Below are 24638 nucleotides of genomic sequence, written 5' to 3'. Positions count from 1 at the left end.
ATTGGTTTGCTCCATAATAGAGTGAATTGCAGTAGGCAAGGCGTGAAGTAATAAATGCATGGATGACTATTTCAAAGTTCTTTTAGAGAAAGAAATAGTTTATTTAATATAAATAATAATACTACTACTACAACTATTTTGAGGGTAAAAGTGTGTCTTATAATAATAAAGTATTGATACAATTACAAGTAAAAAATCAAATAAAAATATTAAATTTTAATACAATTAATAATAATGACTATAAATCTTCCAAGTAGTTCCTTGGCTTAGCTGTATGCTGTTTACAAATACTAAAATGGCTTCAAAGTGGCTGATCCTATCGGATTTTACAGCCGGACCCATCCGTTTTATAAGGGATAAATATTTTATCCGTTTACTTTGGAATCTGACAGAGCGTTCCACAGCACTGACATCAAGAAGCTCATTAGAATTCTGCTCATGGCACGGCCACGGCGCTCTGAAATAAGGGTCAGTCCATCTCAAGCGAAACAGAACGAGCCGCTCGCTCCATACAAGCCCGAGATATGGGTTTGGCTTCATCTTGTTCTCTCAGAGCTGCTGTTCACTCAAGTGGTTCTTCATGCCGCTCCGAAGCGAGCTCTATTTTCCCAGCGACTGCACCCGGCAGGAAAAAGCCAGGTGGATAAAGAGAATCAGGCTCAAGTCAAGTGAGAGCTGCTGCTGGGAAAGGGGCGGTGGTGGGTCTCTCTCGTCAGGTGATTTGACGATCCAAACGAAACCACAAATCTGATCATTTAGAGGCAGAGAGAGAAGAATGAGATACAGAATGTGGGAAAGGCGGATCGTAAGGATCCTGTTTCACCATTTGTGAAGTAAACGTTCACAGCAAACTGTTAAACTCCAGTGAACTCCAGACAGAACAAAACACACGCGGAAAAACAAACCACAACATGAACTTATGAAATGCGCAGGCAAATCAGAGAGAAAGCTGATATCCAGAGCATACGGAAAGCACCGTTACAAAGAAACAATTACGGTTTAAAAACTATTTAAGCTTTATGGACGGGTCTGTTTGTGTAATTTCAGATAACAATAACTCATCTTTTTTTTCTTTTTTTTTTTTCAAAATAAAAAATTATATCACTACTATTAATATTAAAAATAAAATATTTTTTTTAAATGTTATAAATTTATTTAAATTCATTATTTAACATTTATCACAGTAAACGGTAACTTTTTTTTTTTTTTTTTTTCAAATAAATGAATCTCTCTCTCTATAAAACTATTTAAATATTATTATTATTTTATGTTAATTTAGTTTTTTTATGTATAATGAAAGTAAACCAGTGTTCCAGAGGGTTTAAAGCAGAAATGATGCTCATGAAAGCCCATTTGAGCTATAAAGTGACCATTTAGCAGTGAGACTACTTTTCTAGGTGATTGAACTTCTGGTTATGCATTACCAAAACAATTCCTTAGGGTAAATGCTACTTTATCAACCTTTTTTTCAGTATCCTTGCAATATTGTGTTCAAGTTACTAGATTATTGTCTATTACAAAGTAAGTAATTCTCTCCTATAGTTGTGTGGCTAATATACTTCAAACACAAGAATTGTATTTTAATGCTTACTGCATTGTCCCATGCACGTCAATTGTAAGTCAGCACAATTTTCATCAAAAGTGTGGAGAAAAAAAAAAAAAAAACCTGTCGTGGCAATCAACATTACGGATGCAGTCAATACAGCTTAACTCGCATTGAACCTGGAAGATTTCTTTGAGTCTCCTGAGCTATAAAAGAGCAATCTCTGAGCAATAACATTTCCAAATCATCACAGAGCCATCAGTGAATGTGTGGGAGGGCTGAAAGACTCCTGCTGAGGATGTGAACGGCTCTTAAAGTGGGATGTTTACAGAACACCTGCTCTGATGGTATGAGTGTGTGTGTGGTCCGCCATCATCAGCTGCACCAACACAAGCGCACTATAAGTAGCTACTAGTCTGGAAAAGAAAACCGCTTTGATTCCCACAGAACAGAACCAACAAACAAGACAGACGGAGGAACGCAGAATTTATATTCAATATATATTACAAACAAATATCAGTCATTCTAAAATGCAGTTTTTTGCATGGAATAAATAAATGAAAATGCACTAAAACATAAAAAAATAAATGTATGAATAAAATTAAACGCATTGAAAATCTAATCAAGAATTATTTTCATATAGGCATCTCGTATTAATTTTAAAAAAAATCCATATTCATAAAATCTAATATAACTGATCATAATAATTCTGATATATTAATCATCCTTAAGTCAATAAGTCGACAGACAGAGAGACTAATTTCATTCCACAACCATATATGACTTTCTTTCTTTGAATGCAACGGTTACTTTTTTCTGAACAATTAAAGTAAATGGGGACTCAAGTTCCAAAATGATAAAAAAGCATCATAAAAATATACTTTGTCAAAAAAGATAAAAATAAGGCAACTACGAAAGGATATCCAGAGGCAAAAACACCATATTTGAACATATAGGAACAGCAGAGAGCAACATTTTTGAAATATGCCCTAAATCTCAATCTGTTCCTCACATAAAGCTATCATATAACTTCAGAAGACTTGGAATACAGCACACGAGTCATGTACATACTACTTTCTAAGATACTTTTATGGTCCTTTTTAGTAATTCCAGAGCTGAGGTCTCCAGTCTCTTTCTCTCTCAAGAGAGACGCATGAGAATAGCACTGCAGCGACTGATGTTCAGCAGCCCTCTGAGTGTGTGTGTGTGTGTGTATACACACATGAAGCAAACCCCCACATATGTAGTCTCCAGCGTCAGCTCACAGCTCGCTCTCTCCGCCCCTCCTTCTCTCATTCCTTGGGTCTTTTAAAGTGAGGCCCATCACAGTTGAGCTGCCCTTTTCTCATTGATTTAGGAGCTTGTGTTCAGTGGCTTCAGAAGGAGGAGGCGGCGGTGGTGTAGTACGGGTTTACAGCGAACATCTCAGCAGCAGAAAGAGGCTGACAGACAAAAGCCCTTCAGAGAGAGCAGGTCTCCCAAAACACAATACAAACACTTAATACCGGAGCTCGGCCTCACAATGAACCTGCTTCACAAACAGGACACACTGAGATGTACCTTCACGATAGGAAACAAATCGTAAGTCTCACTGAATGGGTCTGAACTAATTGTTGGCTGATAAAGACATGAAAGGCAGTACAGCGATTTTTACTGTGTAAAGGATACTCTTAGGCAACGAGAAGACAGACAACAAAATTCAAAACCTGGAGCAGTTCAATTTGTTCAGTTCAGAACAGATTTGGAGAAATGTAGCATTGAATCACTTGCTCAGCAATGGATGCTCTGCAGTGAATGGGTGCCGTCAGAATGAGAGTCCAAACAGCTAATTAAAACATCACAATAATCCACAAGTAATCATAGTTATAGTCAAGTAATCCACACCACTCTAGTATATAAATTAATATTTTGTGAAGTGAAAAGCTGAAACGTTTTTTTTTACTTCAAACCATTGCTTCTAGCTAAAATACGAGTCCTCTATACATAAGATTGCTTTCTCCAGTCTCCAGTCAGGAGAGAAATATGCACTGATCAAACACAGTTTGTAAACGAAAACCATCCAAAACAGACAACAAATATGTGGGTGGATTTTGATGTGAGAGTACAACATGAGATGGACTTATTCACTAGAGGAAGCATTATTATGGGTTATAGACTCGTATTTTGGCCAGAAATTACGGTTTAAAAGTTAATACATCTTAATGATAGATTTGTTTCTTACACACACACACAGCTTTCCACTTCACAAGACATTAATTGCTGGACTGGAGTGGTGTGGATTACTGTGATGTTTTTAATCAGCTGTTCGGACTCTCATTCTGACGGCACCCATTCACTGCAGAGGATCCATTGGTGAACAACTGATGCAATGCTACATTTCTCCAAATGTGTTTTGATGATGAAAAACTCATATAGCCTACATCTTGAATGGCCAAAAATTTGTTTTTTGGGTGAATTATTGCGTAAATGTAATCTTTCAAAGCAGATGTTGTGCATTATCCACAGACAAAGAGGTAAGTTGATTTTAAAAGTAATATTTCAATGAATTGGCCAAGTGGCTATGGTTATTAGCAAATGCTGAGAACCCTGAAATGGTGACTTATTAGCATGTCTGATATATAAATGCTGTAAGAGGGAGAAAACACTGCAAAGCAAATCACATGCACACCTTCATACATGCGCAGAAGCCTTCAGGTGAATGGTAATCTGAGATAAGGGTCCAAGCAAAGTATCTATAGGAACAATGTCAAGACACAAACTCTTGTCTCTTTTAAGAACACCACAGCTAACTGTGATGTTTTGGGCCCTGTTTACATCATATTTAGTGCTGCCGTCATGATCGGACCACCAGAGATCAGACATGTTAATACCAAGTGTAAACATCAGTGTACGGACTATCAGCATAAAAACATAGATGCTTCCCATAAAGCTCCAACATTCTTCAAAGAACAAAAGTGTGTTGGTCTCCAATTCCGCACCCTGTTATTCTTTAGAACAAAGGCTTTTAAAACAACACCAATTAACACTCACACCTCAAAGCGCTCTAACCCGTAGGGAGTCGTCTAATAAAACAAAGTTAATAATACCCACACTTTCTCTCGCCGTCCTGTGCCTGTGCTTCCTACCTGACCGCCATCATTAGCTCGAGAAGGTTAAACGGGTTCTAGGAGCGCCGCGAGTCCCAGAGGAGCCCAAACTGGGTCAGTGGTGAATATCTGTTCGATACAGGCTCTGCGCTGCAGGTTTTTTTTTAATTGTGCTGCAGTCTCTCCGGTTTTGATCTGAACAATCTTTGATTACTTCTTATTTTCAGGCAAATGTAAATTAATTTCCAACAGCGCAGCGAGCACACATCCTTAATTAAAACACAGCTGAGGCATTAGGAAATAAATAACTGATTCCAAGCAGAACAAGGAAAACAGTAAATTACAAGCGCACACACTTAAACAGCATTCTTTCCTCTGCACTTCCACAACTGCAAATTCACCATTTTTAAACTATGGTTGGCAAAATAATTCAATAGTTTAGTGTGAACAGACTTATGCAGAAACTTCATCAAGAGTTGGAGGTGATCGTCATTAAAAATCTCATCCCAGCCTAAAGACCCATTCCTCCTAGCATCCAGAATGGGTTTTCAAAGTGGGGAACAAATTCTGAAAATGATTCCAATGATTGCTATAGTTGTCATACAGACTTTGCAAGTTTTTCAGAATTAGAACGATTATTAGAATTTTATAGTTATAGCATAGACTGGAAAAAGAAAAAAAATGGACGTAGTGTCCTTGACGTCACCCGTAGATTTCTGAAGAGCATTTTTGAAGCTCAAAGTGTGTGGAGACGGCCGTCGCCATCTTGGCAGCACATCACTTCCGGTTAATTGAAAATGGGCAAAAAGGAGGGACATGGGTGGAGCAGACTGCTGAAACTACGCCCGCCTAGCGTGACAGTGGTGACAGCAGAGGCAATCCACCTGTCACTCAAGTGGCCACGCCCTTAATTATGCTGAACTTTAAGACTTAATACAATTTAAACGGATGAGTTATAAAAAAGTTTTCATGAAGGGCAAAATTAGCTATATAGACCAAAACCACTTTTTGTACCAGGCTGTAAACATATTTTTTTCTGCATTTTAACATGGAGAGTCTATGGGACTGACTCCCTTTTGGAGCCAGTCTCCAGTGGCAAGTTGATGAATTGCAGTTTAAGTCACTTCCATGTTAGTTTCAAGACAGAGACCGGGAGATTGCCACTTGGGTTATAGTTACCGTCCACCAGGAACCCGATAATAGCACTTGCATGGAAAAAAAGTCACCTTTGACACTTAACAGCCCAAATTTGGACTAGTGTATATCAGTGCACCACTAGTTTATAAAGTCTTAGGGTGAATCCCATTTCTCTGTCTTACCCCTTCCCCTTAGTTTTGCGTGTTCACGTGAGAGTAAGGGCTATCCCAATTCTCGTTTTGATCGAGGGGTAGGTCTAAGGAGAAGTGGTAGATACCCCTTAAAACCAAGCATTTTCGCGAGCTTACTTGAAACCAAGGGGTACCCAGAACACACTGCGCAACTGGCAACAATAGCAGCCAGATCATCAAGTATTCAAGTATTTTCGGCTTAAATTATTTAAAAATTACGACAGTCTTGTTTTGTGCTCTAGACAGTCCTGTACATATATATTTGCAACCATGTTCTTAATTGAAACATTTTTTTTTTTTAAATCGCTAGTTTGCTACGCTAACGTTACATTGCTGATTTGCACAACAGTCCCGCAGACTAGCCTTGAATGGACTCCATGCATGTCTACAGTTTTAACAAGTTTGTAAAACGATCCAAAGTTTGTGATCAACACTTGTCGGCTCTGGTGACGTAGCAGCCAGCTAGCGACGGTGTATGATGACGTAACTGTAACCAAGTGGTGTCTCATTTCATAGGGGTATGTTTTCACCCCTAGCGCTTACCACTCGGTTTCGAGGGACAAGGGCTAGGGGTAAGACGAAGGGGAAGGGAAAGGGGTAAGACAGAGAAATGGGATTCACCCTTACTGTGTGTGCATGAATGGTTTGGAAAAGAAGATAACAGTGCTGTCTCTAATTATACTAGAAAAGAACCGGGAACCTTAAGGCCCCGATATACTTTCTATTCGTTTGGGGGCAAAAAGAAGTTTGAAAAGGCAGAGCGACGGTATACTGTTGTCGAACATTCCAACACCCGTGCGCTGCTGGAGGCGGGGTATAGATTAATGTAAACATGTGTCGCGATGCTCGCGCCAATGCCCTAAATACAGCAACGATGCAATGATGCTGTATCTAGGTCTTTTATTAAACTGGATAAATTATTACAAGTTTTTATATTTTGTGTGGTGTCATGATTTGATAAAAATAAAGGTCTATTATTGTATGTTCTTTTGGCATTTCATTTATTGTATACCTTTTAAATTCGCTAATTGAAAGAACTCGAGAACAGCAGCAGCAGCAGTATGGTGTAACATTTATTTGAAACATGTATTTGGTACTTGTTACCTTACTCTTTCGTTTCATTCTTTTCATGGCTTTGGAAAACTTTGGTGGCTCAAAGGTGTTTGGGAGCCAAAACGAACTCCCCCAGAAAGTTCGCTTTGGTGAGCCGTTTCGAACTGCCGAAACGAACTCCGTTTCGGCCTGATTTTGTTCGAAATGACGTCATATCGGTTCATCTTCGATTCCGTTTGAAGTAAATCGGGGCCTTAAGAGGCTCCCAGGTCCTATTACAAACACCAAATGGATTTTTCCTTCTTTCTTTTTTGGCGTAGGTCAAAGGAATGATCTTATATCAAAAATAATCTCTAGGTGGAGCTCATGCTGGGTGGATCATGAAGCTTAGGAACTAGCTGTCTATGGCTTCGTTTTCATCTTCATCTCTGTTTTTTTATCCTTTATTTCTCATTCTCACCTGTCTGTGTCTGCCCCTTCCATTAGAGTCCAACTCTCTTCTTCCACGCCGTTCCTTTTATCTCTTCTCAGCAGGCGCTCAGAATGGCTTTAAAGAAATGTATGCTCAAACTCTCTGGATGGGAGGGGAAAACATACCCTGGTCCTCAAAGCGAGCGGAATAAACTACTCAGGAACCGTTAATAAACTGACATCTCTGTTATCTATCACTGTCGTCATGGCAAGATTGCACCGGGAAAGTAAATTGTTTTTTCAGTGGATAAATCCATCATAACATAAAAAAAAACAACAATGAAAGACAGACATTGTAGCTTGAGGGTTTAAAAGGAGGGCTACATGTGTGTCAGGGTCTAAAGAAACCAATACTTTGGTGAGATCTTGGAGAGACATTAATCAAAACATCTATGATTCAATGATGAAAATAAATTGTAAAGAACGAAGAACATTTTGGCATTTTAGTGACCCTGAGATGCTACAAAGGGATAAACTCACACATAAATGATAATTCTGTCATCATTTATTACTGTATGAACATAAAAGGAAAAGATCTGAAGAATGCTGAGGTTCAAAAAACACTGATTCAATTGACATGCATTGTATAAACAAAAAAACAGACATTTCTCAATATTCTTTTGTATTTTGCAGAAGGTTAGTCACATGTGTTTAATAGAGATGAGGGTGAAAAAAAAGACAATTTTCATTTTTAGGTGAACTAACCCTTGAAGGCCGTTTCACATGATTTGCATCAGAGATCCTCCAGTGCATTTACCAAAACAAACGTCATTTTAACCACAACATGAATTGCTGCAGGAGGTTAAAAGTTTAGTGAATAATTGGTTCAAAAGTTATGGTCACTCCACAGAGATCAATGCAGCTTGAGCCATGTGGAACAGCCTTTACAAAGCATTTGAAATGTAAAAAATGAGTAATTTCAATTTAGCAAAAGTATACTATAATTTAATAACTGGAAGCCAAAAGGAAAGCTTAGTTAAACAACCAATGAGGCGTCATCCACCCAAGACTTTCTTCTGGCAATAATGTTCCTAGAGTAGAGGGCACCAGTGACTAAGTCTGTTAAATTCATCATTTGCATTTCAAGAATCTCAAAGTCACATCTGCAATTCCCAAACTCAGGCGAGACTGCAATATTTTCGTTGCTTTTGACACCCACGTAATCTAACAAAAAGACTATGACTCACAGCTCCGAGAGGCTCTCCTCTGAGGATTCTGGGTGAGATATGCTAGAAAGGAAGGTTAACCACTATAACTGAGGTTCAGAATAATCTGCATTTAAAAGCGCAGCTTCTATTTCCCCGCCGATGTGTGTATAAACGGGCCCTTGGCTTTCATTAATACAGCACGTCCTGAAACGACACCGGAGTTTCATGGGACAAAAGCAAGCCTCCGAACTCCCCCGGACAACTAACAGAATTGGTCACGGCCAATCATTCTCTTCCTCGCCGAGGTTCCGGATAAACACCGTGGCCATCAATCACAGCCTCGGATGCGGAAAAGGGGGAAATAAGGGGAAGCGAGCACTTTCCGCAGGTCACCAGGGAGCCGTACGCGTCGTTAAATTCCCCACATCGCTTTTCAATTACATGCCGTAATTCACCGTCAGGGCCAATATGATGACAGAGATCGTAACAATGAACACAGGAAGAATACAGTAAACAGATCCAAAACTTTGCCGGCGGCTCAAATCTTATGTTACACAGGAGGACAGCATCTTACACCAACAAGGTCATTCTAAATCCTTCACAAGACAAACGGAGGAAAGTATTGCAGTTTTTGTCAAAGTGTTGAAGGGGTGTTCGATATGACGATTTTTGATCGTGGACGATAAAAATCTCCCCACGATCTGCTTTTGAAGAAATATTGTAGTATCGTGCTACAGCGCACATTCTATCAGATACAGTTCTGGCGCCGCCGTCTCTATATAATGTACAACACGACATACATCGGTAGAGTTACTCTGACAGGACACTGCACTTATTCACGATCGCAAAAGTACATTATTTGCATACAAGCCTTGCCGGTTCCGCTGGTCTGATGCGCTAAAAAGCCTGTCTAACAGCACCTGATTACTGAACTAAGTTATCTTTTGCGCTAATACTGTCAAAACATACAAGGTTTTCATATAGGCTCAGTTGGTTATGTCTAAAATGAAAGTAAACAGACGAGAGAGAAACGGATGCGTGCAGGTCTTAAAGGGACAGCCGACTGTCATTAAAGGGATAGTTCACCCTAAAATTTAATTTCTGTCACCATTCACTCACATGTTGTCCCAAACCTGTATTCATTTCTTTCTTGTACTGAACACAAAAGATGATATTTTGAAGAATGTGGGTAACCAAACAGTTGCTGTTCCACATTGAATTTGATAGTAGGAAAAAAATCCTATGTAAGTCACTGTGGACCTACTGTTTGGGATTCCACGTTATTCAAAATAGCATTTGCTCAGCAGGAGAAAGAAACTCACTCATATTTAAAACAGCTTTTGAGTAAATTATGGTATAAAAACAAAACACTATGACAGAATTGATAGACAGATGACAGATTTTTTTCTTTTTGGGTGAACTATTCCTTTAACGTTAATAAAACAACAAAACGCAAAGAGAAAAATCACTCACTGCTCTTGACTGAAAAACTTTAATAGTTGCTTTAGGAATCAGTCTATATAGCGTTTTTTTTAAATATTTGTTCATTCACGCTAAATACACCTATTGTACCTGAAAATAAAGCACTGTTTGTTTTATTTGTATTTTATGTGTATTTGTAATGTGTATCTTTGTTCTTATTTTTTAATAAGAAATAAAATAATGACAAAGTTTTTTATCTTCACCCACTTTGGCCTAAATATCTGCCATTCTTTTTTTTTTTTTGTTACCTTGAAAGGCTTTGTCTTTATAATAGGGAAATTAGTTTGGCTGTAATGCTCAGACAACTTGCAAAATAGTAAAACCAACTATTTTTTTCCATATCGCCCACCCCTAAAGTGTTGTTTGCTAACATTACATTTAAAACATGTGACAACAGACATAAGTTGGAGTAGATGTAAAGTAGTATTTCAGTATTTTCTGAGTTTTGCTGGATAAACTGAGACACTGGGCCTTACTAAAGAAATATTTTGATTTCATGAGAAGATGCAAGAATAGTTTTACGAACACAACGGAATCAGGTGCATTAGGTGTTTGCAAAAGTATCTTACATGACGTGATGCATTAACTGTAATGTGACAATTTCCAATGAACTATTTAAATAGAAATTAAGCAATTGAGCATTGTATTTGTGTAAATTGATCATAAAAGCATTTTTATGTAAAGCACTGCATCGAAATTTAAACAATTTAATCAAAAACGCTGTATGAACTATTTACACATAAATTTGCCCATTGAACATTGTATTGGTGTAAATATTGTTCATTAAAAGCATTCTTAGGCAAAAAATGTAATTGCATTTAATGCAGCATTCTAAGCAAACAATACGTTTATGAATAATTTACACAGATTCAAGTTGATGGATGAGGTCCATTGCATGCACTGTATTTCTAGCTCTCGCAGTCTTATTTTCACATCAAATTTTATAGCATCTAGTCTATGTTATTCTCATCCAGGCCAAAACACAGACTTTCAAACCTTTTCTGTACAAACACACTACAGCCGCCCACCCAGGGCCATATTTACACAGGCAGTTCAGACAGATGAACAGCTCTTCCTATTGGCTTCCTGCATAACGCACAATAGCTTCCCCATAGGAAAACTCATCAATATAACCCACTGTGGCCCTGAGCAAACCTCTGAAAACACAAAGAGAATATCACTAAATTCACCGGCTCTTTAAAAAGCTGAAATAAAGTTCGCCCGTCAAAAGGGTGTTCAAGTCCAAATCAATCTACACAAAATGAATTTCCTATTCTACTGAATATCGGTTAATGTCAAAATGGAGACACTGTTTAGGCTCCTGCTGCAGATAGTTTAGCTTTAAATTATGCCAATAGATAAAGAACTAATTTAATACACTACATAAAACACATTAAAGCAATAATATCAAATAACAACAACATTATGTGGGATGTGGGAGAGATGAAGATACTTTGGAGGGGTGATCTTGACTTTCAACCTCAACTAAATGTTTCAGGAGGGAAAGCCACATTCAGATCTGACACCATTCTGATTTAAAACCCACTTTACACATCAAATCAATTAATACGAGATAAAAATCAAGCTGCACTCTACATTTCTCTTCAAATTTGTGTGAAAGTTGTTTAAAAGGCACTTTAACGTGCTTCATTACAGTTCATTTTATATATTAATAGCCACCGGATGATCAAGGGCATAGCTAACGTCTTAGCAAGAAGAGATGTGAAGTCCACTTCTCCAAGATTTAATTAGACCACATTCAGAATGGGACAAACTATCTACTGGCTAATGCTCAGTCACCTGCTCTGCCCTGAGGGAACACTTGAACCGAAGACCCTGGTTTGTTTAGTGCACCATTTGTGCCCCTTAAAAAGGAGCATGCACACACACACACACACACACACACACACACAGTAACCTGCCAGTATCCAGCTCCAAACAGAAGAGTGTGTGTGTGTGTGTGTGTTTGTGCGAGAAAGTGAATAGCAGGAATCTTGGTTAATTATCACCCGCCTGCTGTCACAACCATCAGTCTCAGTGACACCGCTACTGCCAACAGCACACTCGCAGGCTTATTAAAGCGCATGTGCGTCTGTGTGTGTAATCGATGTATGCACAGCAAGGACGATGCCCTAAGAACCCAACGGAATACAGCCAATGATTAAATCACGTCCTGGCCTTCATATACGCCACAGACAGACATTACACGCTAACGGCAGGGAGAAGAAAAACACACAATTTATGCGTTTCATCCAGGGGAAGGGTTAATCAGCATCCCCTGGGAGGCGTTCACAGAGTCGCTGCGTGTTTGATGGATGTGTCCTGCCAATATAACTCCATGTATATACTCCATGTACTCCTGACATGCCTTCAATCATGTCTAATTAGCAAAAACAGCAATTTCTTTCAGATGTGAGTCTACGTACAGTGGCGGACACCTGCTTCCGAGATAAACCCTGCTAAATATTTGCGATCTGCTGCTACTTCAGGATGAAATTAATTGGCTTCCTGACAACACAATGAGGAAAACAACACTATCATTAAATTAATTCCCATCAGCAGGCACTCTGGAATCTGCGCTGTTGTCATTCATAAAATACAACAAATACTTGCGTGATTATTTATTAAATTGAATAATTCTTTCAGCATTTGAACCAATATTAAGTTAGTTATGGAGAGTTCAAACTCTATTTTTAATCACTATTTTATGACTTACCTCCTTTGGGTTCACAGCAGGAAATTCCAGTTTAGAAGAATTTGACTTCATCAAAAAGTATTTTACATATCAGAGGGATGGCAACAATTAGTTGCTTCATATTCGCTAAATTTAACTCAAAAAAGGAAGAGCAGGAACACTAGGTCTAATACTAAGAACAAGAGCAGAAAGTTCTCCCAAAAATGGGCCATGATGTTCAAAAACCAACAAACAAACCAAAGCCCTGGGCAAACAGCCCACACGGAGTTACCAACTTTTTTAATAATTCCACAACAATTTGTAACCTACTTGGGTTTCAAACTCTGCTCCACATCACCAACATCACCTCTTTCAGGGCCAAGCGAAGCCCGTCTCATCCCTGACGACAAATAGAGCAACTCCTCCATAAAGCTAATGGGGAGGAAAGGCTGGTTTATCATTCGCCAGTCATCTTCGAGCCTGGATGCCCTTTATAGCCTTTCGGTAAAGCGAAGTACAAAAGGACATTAACGTAAGCTTGGCTGCCCTTTTAAATGCATCATTTGTAAGAGGTAAGACAACGTGAAGATTGGCTCAGATAGGGATTGTGGCTTCGCTTGAGGTATGAAGGAAATAATCGAAGCACGGTGGTTACGAACTACGAAGAATGTCATTAGCTTGCTCTCAATCACTTTAGTCAATGGATGTATCACAATACGGTGTATTTTCAGAAATACTTGAAATGAATATTTCAATGCAATGAAAATGTTCAATGGCTAATCTAATGACATGTGTTTTTGAGTGAGTGAGGCCATCCATTAAATCAGGCCAAAGTGTTCAGACCTATAAATGGCTAACTACGTTTCAGCAGGTTTCTGCAGAAGAAAGGCAGTAATTTGCGTTCCCTACAGAGACTAAGTGAGCTGATATCAGCAGGAGGCAGCTAGCATGTGTCCTGGAGAACTGGAAAATTCTCTCCATGGTTACATACCCCCAAACCCACCAATCAGAGATCAATTACCATGTCAGGCCATTGCTTTTACTTTCGAAAGGCCAGCTCAAAAGACACAGCTCTGTCTGGAAGTCAGCAAAATAAAGAATGGTTACGTTTCTTAAAATATGGAGGCATCTCAATCTTCTGAAACACTTTATGCATCGTGTTAAAGGGATAGTTCACCCCAAAAAATTAAGTTCTGTGATTATGTATTCACCCTTAAGTCTTTCCAAACTCAAAAGAAGATATTTCGAAAAATATCTTGGTGTTTTTTTTCTATAAAAAGTCAATGGAGTGCAAATAATGTTGTTTTGGACCACCCCACTGACTTCTACTAAATGGGCAAAACTCTATTCAAAATACCCACTTTTGAGTTTGAGAAAGTAAATGACGACTGAATTTTCATTTTCGAGTGAACTAACCCTTTAAGTGGACTTTCATAGACAGGCAGGTCAAAGTGGGCTGTTCCTTGCTGAGACATGATACACACGACGGCTACAAGAGATTCATTAGCCGGTAGAGGACAAATCAGGTGGTGTACACAGCCCAGAAGGTACAACATGATCAAATTAAACCAATTAATCACCGTTTTAGAGACAGCAAAGGTTCTCTTCCATTATTCATAGCCTCCTGCTTAACCCAATGGGAAAACCGCAGCACTTACAGAAGGGGGTGAACAGGAATGATTGCTATTCGACATAGAACAGATGCTGAGTTTCTAAGGACAAATGATCAAATAATCAGGATAATGCAGTAGGTGTGGAACAAAAGAGTTGAACATCTAGGTCGTGTACCAGAGACATCAATCCATAGGATCAACTTTAAAGATGTGGAAAGAGCAGTGTATTGGATTTATGGATGATGATTTGAACTATACAACTAGAGATGGTTTATGTCTTGTTCAGGTTCTCACAGACAGCTGTCAAGATCTTCAATCCATACAAAAGCCATGTATCTAAACCTTCACAGCAAGGGTCAAACACTGGCCTCCTCTCAGCAAGCTCTCTCCTGACCTCATTAAAACGATGCCTTCTCCACAACCGTCCTCAGTCTAATCATTCCTTACAAGTAAGCTCCAAAAAAGCCAAGAGAGGTGTTGGAGAAGCAATAACAACCAGCAAGAGTTCTCTATTCACTGAGACCGCAGAAGGAGAAATCAAGAGTGACCCCGTCTTTCAGAGCTGTGACCTTTCCCAGTGAGAGGCTGAGGATGAGGGTCCGCCTAGTCAAACGCTATATTGAGAAGGACAAATACGTCTTCCTACTGCAAACAGTAACACTCCTGCTGGAATTTTCCATCCTTTCCACACTCATGGATCTCAGTGGCTCCACAAAACCAAACCGCAGGGTTTCAACACGTGTCCCAGACTAAAAAGCATTTGCAAAATTAACTTTTAGACCTCTAGAACAACCAGATTTTTGAAAGAGATTAGATTTAACCCTAACCCCCTTCACATCAAAAATTTATATGATCTAAAATGACAGTTTGTACCAAGGTTGGGCAAAAAATATTGGAAATGAAGAACTAGCTCCTTTTCAATTGATGGAGTGAAAGCTGAATCAGTTTGGCTGCATCTCACTGGAAGTTGAACTGGAATGACAGGAAGAAGTGCATCATAGTCAATGCATTCTGGGAAATGAAGTGTTCTTCCACCACAGTCCACAAAAATGTGTTTAAAAATTATGATGAAATGCATCAACTAAATTTCTATATGTAGCACTTAAATTATATTTACCTGTCCATAAAACCTTCAAACATCAGGGTTAAACATTTTTCAAACTTAAATCTTGAACAGCATAAATATTGCTTTTCTAATTGAAATTAGCTTGAATGCTGCACAACCTTGGTATGCATTATATACAATAAGTAGTTCAAGCTGTTTTAAAGTCAGAAATCTGTGGACAACTCCTAAAAAAGAGGAATTCAGTAATCACCCTGCAAAACTTTATCATAGAATTTTTTCAAGCTGACAATTTAACTCTCAATTGACTCAAATCTAACAATTACAAGGCTCCCCATTTAATAGGTTCAGCCGAGCATCTTTCCATCCAAAGACAAACTGACACACTTCACAACTACATCTACAAGTACACATAGCATCAATCAGCCATAGGCGATCTAGAAGGTGAAAACTCCACAAATTGATAAGCAGCCAAGGGGAGAAACCAAACACTCTGTTGCCCACTGCCAGTCTCACTTAGACAAGAGCACAGATAAGACACAGGATGAATGTGTTTGTCTTTGTGTTGGTTTCCTCTTCTCAACCAGCTGCAGGCAACAAGAAAATGGCTTTGCGCATCATTCTCGCAAAGCGCCAGACCAAGAGAGAATGAGAGCGAGTGTGGAGATTCACAAATTTACCCTCGAGCCTTGTGAATGAGATCAGGCTGTTGATATCCCACTAGCAGCAGCAATGGGAGGGGGTCAACTGGATGCGCCAAAATGTCATTCAATCATTCAGCCTGACATCGATGAGGATTAAGCTTGCCTTCAAGACCACAGACCCCCATCGCCTCGCCCCCACCACACACAAACCGCTAATGAGAGATGGAGATAGCTACAGATGTCTCCATTTGTGCCGTTTACCTGCTGTGCCAAAAGCAATTACGCCAAGACAGCATGACAATTGTGACCAGCCCCTGCCATTCTCAAAGTGGCATGACTGTTTTAGATCTGATAAACCTTTTGCAGACTTCTATGATGCATTGGTGTCGGCACTTAACACAAGAATATTAGAATGTCTGTTGTACTTTGAGAGCTGCTGCACTTTGGAAGACTGAAAAATCAATTACGCATCCAGAAATCAATGTTGCAAATTTTCTGTATCATTGAAATGTGTCCTAAATGGAAATCTGTATGTGCATCACATGTATTTCTATGCACATGAAGAGCAGCATTTAGTGTATTCGTAATCATAATGTAGTTCGATTCAAAGGTTTGCATAGCAATTATTTAATGCACCAAATCTTTCAAACTAAATTTTATTCGAATCAAGCACACTTTTTATATCAAGGCAACGTTTCAACTGAGCTGTCAATAAGATTACTAACGTCGTGTATATTTAGCTGCTGAGAAACAGAAGTGTGAACAAAACAAGTCTGTAAGTGATGATTCTGATAAATTGTTGCGTGTCAAATCTAAACTAAAACAAAACCATACAAGTGAAAGGTTCATTCTGTTAGACAAGAATTTTCCATCAAGCCTAAACAGAAAAGCTACTTTGCAAATCCCTATAAAGCATTTTGTGAAAAGACTCTGAATGAAAGTGGACTTCAGGCTTAAGAAACTGTACCGAGTTAAAAACAAGTTCAATTTTTTAAAACACATCAAGACTCCTGTATTCTTTTCCACTTCATATAGCCATTTCTAAATGCAAGAATGTATCCTGTATGAACGGCCCAAAAGCTCTTTTTAATCCAAATCAAAATAAACTAGATTTGTGCCACAAATGCAGAGGCTAATTTGGTTTGACGCGACTTTTTTCCACCGAGAAATCTACGAAACTCTATAAAGCATTGTGAATAGTCAGTTTACGAGCAGACTATCTTTGAGAGAGGACTTGTGGCTTGGCTTTAAAATCTATGCGTCTGAAACCTCAGGGAAATGTGTTTCAAATAAACAAAAACTTATTTTCAGAGGGATGCCATGATTAGTAACTCGAAACCAGCCACATATACAAAGCACATTCAAGTCCTATCCAGAATCCTTTAAAACACAGAAAAGAGAAAGATTCAACACGCAATTTAGCTTTAAAAAAAAAATCAACTGATTCTCAAAACATCCCTGCAACCATGATTGGAAGAATAAATACATCTGATTCTTATTCAAAGGGGGAAAAACATTATTTTTATCTCCTTTTTTCAACAAGTCACCGCCTAAAGAAAATGATGTCGATTTCAGCCAAATAATGAACAAAAACAGCACAAATCTCTCCTGTCAAGCCCAGTTTGGTGTGACTAAGGTGTCATTTTACAAATTCACCTCACAGCAATCTCAGTCGCAGCAGCTGAGGGAACTGATCTTCATTTGAGTCAGACAGAAAATTCCCTTTCATCATTCCCAATAGTAAAGGTTCCCCAATGTCTGAACCTGACCCTGTCATTACCATCAACAATCAATCATTACCCTCAGCTCCTCTTTTAGGTTCAGTGGAGAGTTTCCCCATCCCCTTGTTCTGGAGAGGATGGGTGGATGGATGGATGGATGAATGGACGAGGGGCAGTGGTGGCTTTCTACAAGTGCTCTTCTTTCCCAATTCATTTCTTACCAACAAAACCTCCAAATCTATAATGGGTTATTCTTATTAAATGATTAATATGACATTAAGTTTACAATGCACATGATAGTCAAAGCAACCTGGGGTGAGCACCTAGTTATCAGTCACTAAATGGCAAGATCATGTATGACCCTTTGCAGAATTTACACCTTCAAGCTTCTACCAACCCAGATGTAAGCACAAAATATAACCACAGTAACCAGGCTATGCAGGGCAGAATGGTAAACATCGGGGTAAAAATTAGTGTTGGTACAATGAGCTGGTAGAAACAGATGAATAAATGCTGAATTGCATTGGATTTGGCGATGCCGCGCTGCGCTCGTAAACGCGTCCACCGCAAGTAACGTTAATAACGAACGAGAGAGACGGAACTTACCTTTATCCGCACCGCCGAACCGGAGAACGATAAGACTTGCGAAAAACACAAGCAGCCGTGCCCCCCGCTCCGCCATCACTTTCTGAGGTAAAAAAATACACAAAATAACCTCGGGGAAACGCACAAGTTATCCACTGTGTTTTCTGAGGTAAAGTTTTACTGACAAGGTGTTTTATACAAAAACGCTGAACATTGTCCGCAACCGGCAAGATCTCGCGCTCCACCGGTGCCAAAAAATAAACATTTAATTCTCCTATAAGAGTCAAAGGCGAGAAGGCGAAGGGTCCGGGTGTTTTCTTGAACTTAAAACCCCGAAGAGGGCTTTTAAAGGAGGCATTAAGTCAATCCACAGCCGACCCACAAAGGCAGCGGCTGCAAATGGGCTCCGACGCGCTTCAGACCGACCGGCGTGTTTCTGGACGCGCGGAGAAAGACGCGTTCAACAGATTTAACGGAACCGCAGTGGAATATCCAACATAAGCACACGGCGTGTGGTGCTGGAGAGGCTTGTAGTGGGCATTGGTCCGTGAAAAAGCAGGCGTGGATTCTCACAGGATTCTGGATTTTTTTTTTTGGCCCGGGAAAGTCAAAAATCACGGCGTGTGGGTGCGTAATGCGCATGCGCACATCTGGATCCCGGTGTGTTGAGATGATTGCTAATTTAGGAATCACATTACTTTTGAACCACCTTATCTTAGTATATATATATATATATATATATATATATATATATATATATATATATATATATATATATATATATGTGTGTGTGTGTGTGTGTGTGTGTGTGTGTGTATGTATGTATGTATATATATATATATATATATATATATATATATATATATATATATATAAGAGTTCATTTGCAAAAACAGATAACTTTTAAAGTTTTTATTGTGTTAGTTAGCTGCTTTTTTTTGTTATTTTTAACCTAATCAAAATAACCCAACTGCAGTTTGATTGAGATTAATCGGAATGCAAAATTAAAAAAACATGATTTTTGAAAATTGTTAAAAACAGAGTTTTCTGTTTTTGCAAATGAACTCTTCAAATATACATATATATATATATATATATATATTACACACACACACAAATAATATCTGAAGCTACTGTGTTTTTGAGTAGCTAAATAAATTATTGCCACAGGATGAAAGTTTATCTACTTAAGTTAGTTGCAATGCTTATTTTAATCCTTAACATTGAAATATGATTGTATGCAAATTATGATGTAGAACAAAACGTAAAAGTCTCTTCAAGTATTGTCACAGACCTGATTTTACTCATAAATCAAAAACCGCTATCCAAAACCAAAAATCAATGGAAATTCCCGCGGGAACCCATTGCAAATTAGGTTGCAAATTGACGTCATGACTAAAGAGCTCTATTTTGATCGGTTAAAAGGGGGGAAAAAACAAAACAAAACAAAGCAAAAACCTAAAAGTGCTTGGCAAGAGGCTGGTGGAAATGGATGTTGTGTATATGATTAGCTACTTATAGTGCCATCCACTGGTTTACATGCAGAACAGCACCTGAGGGCAAGCTAATGTAATCAACCATGACCAGTTTTTCATGTTAGACAGGCAGCAATAAAACAAAGTGTGCAGTAATGTCTTTACATGTGTCCTCATTTATGCTTGCTCATATAGTAAAATATGACATTCACCATGTAGTGAATAGTCAGTGAGTGAAGGAGCAACACATTTCCAGACCACCATATTTAAAGATTGTCTAATTGACTTCACCATCAATTTTCTATATTTAGGTATAATTACATATAATGGTTGAAATGTGTCAATGTTCAATACAAAACTACTGCAGAGAGGTCACGTAATACATGTGATTACTGTAGGAGCTCAGGTGCCCTTGGGTCTTGAGATTCAGCGTTTAATCCAAGGGCACGGCACACTTGCTTGTCTTCCCTGTGGGTGAACGGCTCATAAAGAATGTGTATGCTCACTAGGAACAAAGGGATACCTGTGAATATGAGTCACACACACTGAATATGCTTGAAGTGCAAAAAAGATGTCAGTCGTAATGAAGATAAAGTTTCTTTTGAATTCTGAACGACTACTGTACAGCAAACTGACCAAAGCTGAGCTGGCCGTGGGTCATTTATCAAACTTCTTTGTGTTTTTGAAGGGGAAACAGAAGCTGTTGTTTCTCATCTTTTGAGGGCCGTATGTGGTGTACATCTCCAGCGAACCCTGACGATGCCAATTATTCAGCACTCTTTAGAAGTACGAGTGCTCACTTCACTCGGAATGGAGCCAGAATACGGCAGGGTGTTTTTTTGTTATTAGAATTCATTTAGCAATTTTGAATAATGACTGTAAATAGACTGTGGCTGCTTGAAAGGGGCAGGATAAACATGTGGAAACACTTTTACATGGTTTAAGGTTGTTTGCTTTAAGTGGAGATGGGTTTATAATGGTTTGGGCAAAATTCAGAACTGAAGACTTGGATGCAAAAGATGTTGTGAATTGGAATGGACTGGAGTGGTGTGGATTATTCGGATGTTTTTATCAGCTGTTTGGACTCTCATTCTGACGGCACCCATTGACTCCAATGGTGAACAAGTGATTTAATGCTTAATTTCTCCAAATTTGATGAAGAAACAAACTCATTTACATCTTGGATGGCCTGAGAATGAGTACATTTTTAGCTATTTTTGATTTTTAGATGAACTATAAGGTCAATGAAGAAACTTGTGCCAACCTTCCTGAGACTGACAGAGAAAGGTATATACATGTCACCGTTGATTGTGAGGAATGCTTGAGTCTCTTTAAAGCCCTTAAAATGACACTGAACAGCCTTCAATTTGCAGACTAGGAAGAAGAAACAGCTTGCCACTGCAGTGTATAAATGACTCCAGAAATCTGACAGATGGAGAACTGACATTGAGAATGAGTTTATTTGCTGTCAGAGCTGAAAGCAGGACGAGATGTCATTTGACGACAGACTCTGTACAGGATGATGTTCACATTAAGTGAACCAAAGCGACACTGGAAGATGAAGGCAATATTTGGGATGGACTACTAATGTATTGCTGCACTGCACGGTATGTACTGCATAATATTTATTAATGTAGTAAGCACTATGCTTACTAACGCTATCACTTTTTTTTTTCATCCAATGAAAATGTTAACTTTTAGTAGTTAGTGCATTGCTTTGTGGGCATACAGTATTCCATGCATGTTTTGCATATCTGAATACAAACTGTAAAACTATGAGAATGCCATTTCAAACCCTCATTCTGCTTCGTCCTCCAGCCCTCGCCTCTCTCTCCTCTCACGGGAATAAATCCCACTCTGGCCAAACTCCTGGGATTATCTAGGATTACTGCACGGTAAGAAAACATCACCAGATTTAATGTGATCAGGGTAAAACCGGCAAAACCTATTACTTGGAGACAGATCATGCTGTTTGAGTCAAGATCTCTCACACATATGTGTCCAGTTCATAGAACCGATCTAAAAGTTCACTGTTTATGGGTATTTTCTCACTAAGCGTTTTTATATTCGACACTCAGCTTCAATCAGTCATTAAACGTGTAATGAGAGGTACAGGGAGGGGGCGTCTGTCTTTTCCGTATTAAGTTAGGGACTAAATTAAATAACGTGAAGGAGCTGATTAAATTTGCAATGTCTGCTGTCTCCTGTCGTTAATTATACAGAGTGTGAATTTGGCACGGTGCAGTCAGCTCTGATGCGGTCGCAGCAGTTCACCCGTCACCGAGACAGCACGCCTCCGCCCTCCGGTCATGTCCCTGGAAAACTCAGCCGAGGGGGCAGAGAAACAGAGGCGGGACACTGGGCCTGTCAATCAAATTGACCCAGAGGACGCGCAGAGACGATCACCTCGCTGCATGTAGGACAGTTGTCACCCAAAGTGATTGGATTGTTTCCCGAATGTTCTCATTCTAAAAAGGTTTAAATGTGTGGTAACAAATCTATGTTGTTCAGCGCAGCCACGTTTATTCAAAGCGACTTGCGATGCACTGCAGCAAACTGGGGTTACAGGGTTCACCCAAAAAATATAAATCATTTATTCACCCTCATGTCAACCCATATGACTTTCATTAATTCAACTTTGTGTCACATTTACACTACTGACAAAAAAAAAAAAAAAAAAAAAAAGTTTTTAAAAGAAGTAAATTCTGCACAGCAGAAATGTGAACCTGGCTGTGAAAACCCAGCTAAAGCCTTTAAAAAAATAAATAAATAAATTTCTACATAAAATCATCCTTCATAAGGTAAAGAACATTGTGTAAAAATGTAACCTTGATGTCTTTAATATTGACTGAGTAAGGCCATGTCAAAGATTATAATCACAGTGAAATTAATTAAATCAAATTTTAATGCTTGTTATCTCATAATTAGATTTTGAGACTTTAGCCTGGATTTCAAAGACAGGGTCACAAATACACTAAAAACAGTAATATTGTGAAATATTTTTAACATTTAAAACAGTTGTTTTCTATTTGAATATATTTTAAAGTGTAATTTATTCCTGTGATCAAAGCTGAATTTTCAGCAGCATTAATCCAGTCTTCAGTGTCACATGATCCTTCAGAAATCATTCTAATTTGCTGATTTGCTGCTCAAGAAACATTATCAATGATGAAAACAGTTGTGCTGCTTCATATTTTTGTGGAAATCATGATTTCAGAATTCTTTGATGAATAGTAAGTTTAAAAAATCAGCATTTATTTAAAATAGAAATATTTTCTAACATTGTCTTTACTTTCATTTTTAATCAAATTAATGCATCCTTGCAGACTAAAGTATTAATATCTTTAAAAAAAAAAAATCAAAAAAAATCTTACTGACCTCAAACTTGTAATCGCTTCAAATATGCCAATTGATGAATGCATTGGTTCCTGCATGTCCCTGTGTGAAACAAAACATTAAAGCAAATAAATGAATAAGCTACATGAGTTATATTAAACCAGTGAGTATTTTCATGTAAGTCTTGGTGACATCAAAAAGGATATCTGGCTGACATGTATCTGCACTTCTACTGGTTGCACTAAGAATGTTCATCTTTTTCAAGCTGGTTTGAAGGCTGTAACGCAGAAATGATTTCAAAGACAGGAAGTTGTTGTATTGAGGTCAAACCAACTTAAAAGACAGTAACATCCCGCTCTCTCAAGCCACAGAGGACGCAGCGGGACGAACTGCAGAATGGTAAGAAAAAACAGGCCTAAATCTTCACACAAAAACAGCAACTTCAGAGGGGGACAAGCACAGAAAGCCCACAATCCTCCACAACCAGGGATGCAGCCCTGCTTTCACATAAAAAAGGCTCGCTCGCTACCCTCCTATCAGCCACAACAAGACGCTGTGAAGTCGGGGATGAGCTGGGTTCATGCTGCGCTCCTGCACTTCTCCAAGCGCTCTGAACTCCCCCTTACAGGGCTGAAGGATTGTTCACGCTTCTCTTTTTGGAAATGCTGACATTCAGTCGTAAAGTAGGCCACTCGTTTTTGGCATAGCAGCATGCCTATGAAATACATTTAAAGTCAACATGGACTCAGTATGGCTCTATTTACTCTCTTAATACACATACCCAATCTCATTTTGCATGATTTATTGAAACTGCTATTGCAAATGTATAAGTTTGTCTTCGTAATCTTTCTTCAAAACGATTTTCCTTTTCGGCTGTTACCACAGGTCACGCAGACGTCAACCGATAGCCAAATAGCTTAGCTTTTAGTAACGCAGCCTTTCAAAAATCTGCCCAATACTTTTCAATAATTTGATTGGCTCTGACCAAAACCATTCAAATGCATTGTAGAAATCACATCTCATTTTTGGCAGAGTAGCATGAAAACTATTTACTTCATTAATTCATGTTCCTGATTTCAATGTGCATGAATAATCGAAGCTGCTATTGCAAATGAAAAAAGTTATCTTGTAATCTTTCTTAGAAACAGCTTTCATTTTTGAAACAAAGTCGTCTACATATTGGATGGCCTGAGTAAATTTTGTGCAAATTTTCACTTTTGGGTAAACTTTAACTTTAATCAAAGACTACAGAATATCCAAGACGTGTCACTCGTATAGTTTTGAATGGGGACAAATGCAACACTCAATATGGCCACTCTATCGAACGAAGCCCCGCCTTCTGAGTAAAAGAGCCAATCACTTATCAGTAAAGTCAGCATGTCACTGCAGCTGCCATTAGAAGCGTCCCGGTTGCTA

The 24638-nt window shown here is 38.7% G+C and overlaps 1 protein-coding gene across 6 annotated transcripts in view; it reads right to left on the bottom strand.

Moving 5' to 3' along the window:
* The window catches only part of neo1b (neogenin 1b), a 135766-nt gene extending 116772 nt beyond the window's left edge, over window positions 1-18994 (bottom strand). For 2 of the 6 annotated variants that reach the window (XM_058766392.1, XM_058766390.1), the window contains exon 1: window positions 18433-18993. In XM_058766392.1, coding sequence (XP_058622375.1) covers window positions 18433-18508 — 76 coding nt within the window. In that variant the 5' untranslated portion in view covers window positions 18509-18993. Of the gene's footprint in view, window positions 1-18432 lie in introns of all 6 variants that reach the window. The other 4 variants (XM_058766389.1, XM_058766391.1, XM_058766388.1 and 1 more) reach the window with 3 other exon arrangements.
* Between the last annotated feature and the right edge of the window lie 5644 nt (window positions 18995-24638).

Source organism: Onychostoma macrolepis, chromosome 25, assembly GCF_012432095.1.
Source record: "Onychostoma macrolepis isolate SWU-2019 chromosome 25, ASM1243209v1, whole genome shotgun sequence".
Classification (NCBI taxonomy): Eukaryota; Metazoa; Chordata; class Actinopteri; order Cypriniformes; family Cyprinidae; genus Onychostoma; species Onychostoma macrolepis.
Note: the sequence above shows the minus strand (reverse complement) of the source record. Positions and strands in the feature narration are given on the sequence as shown.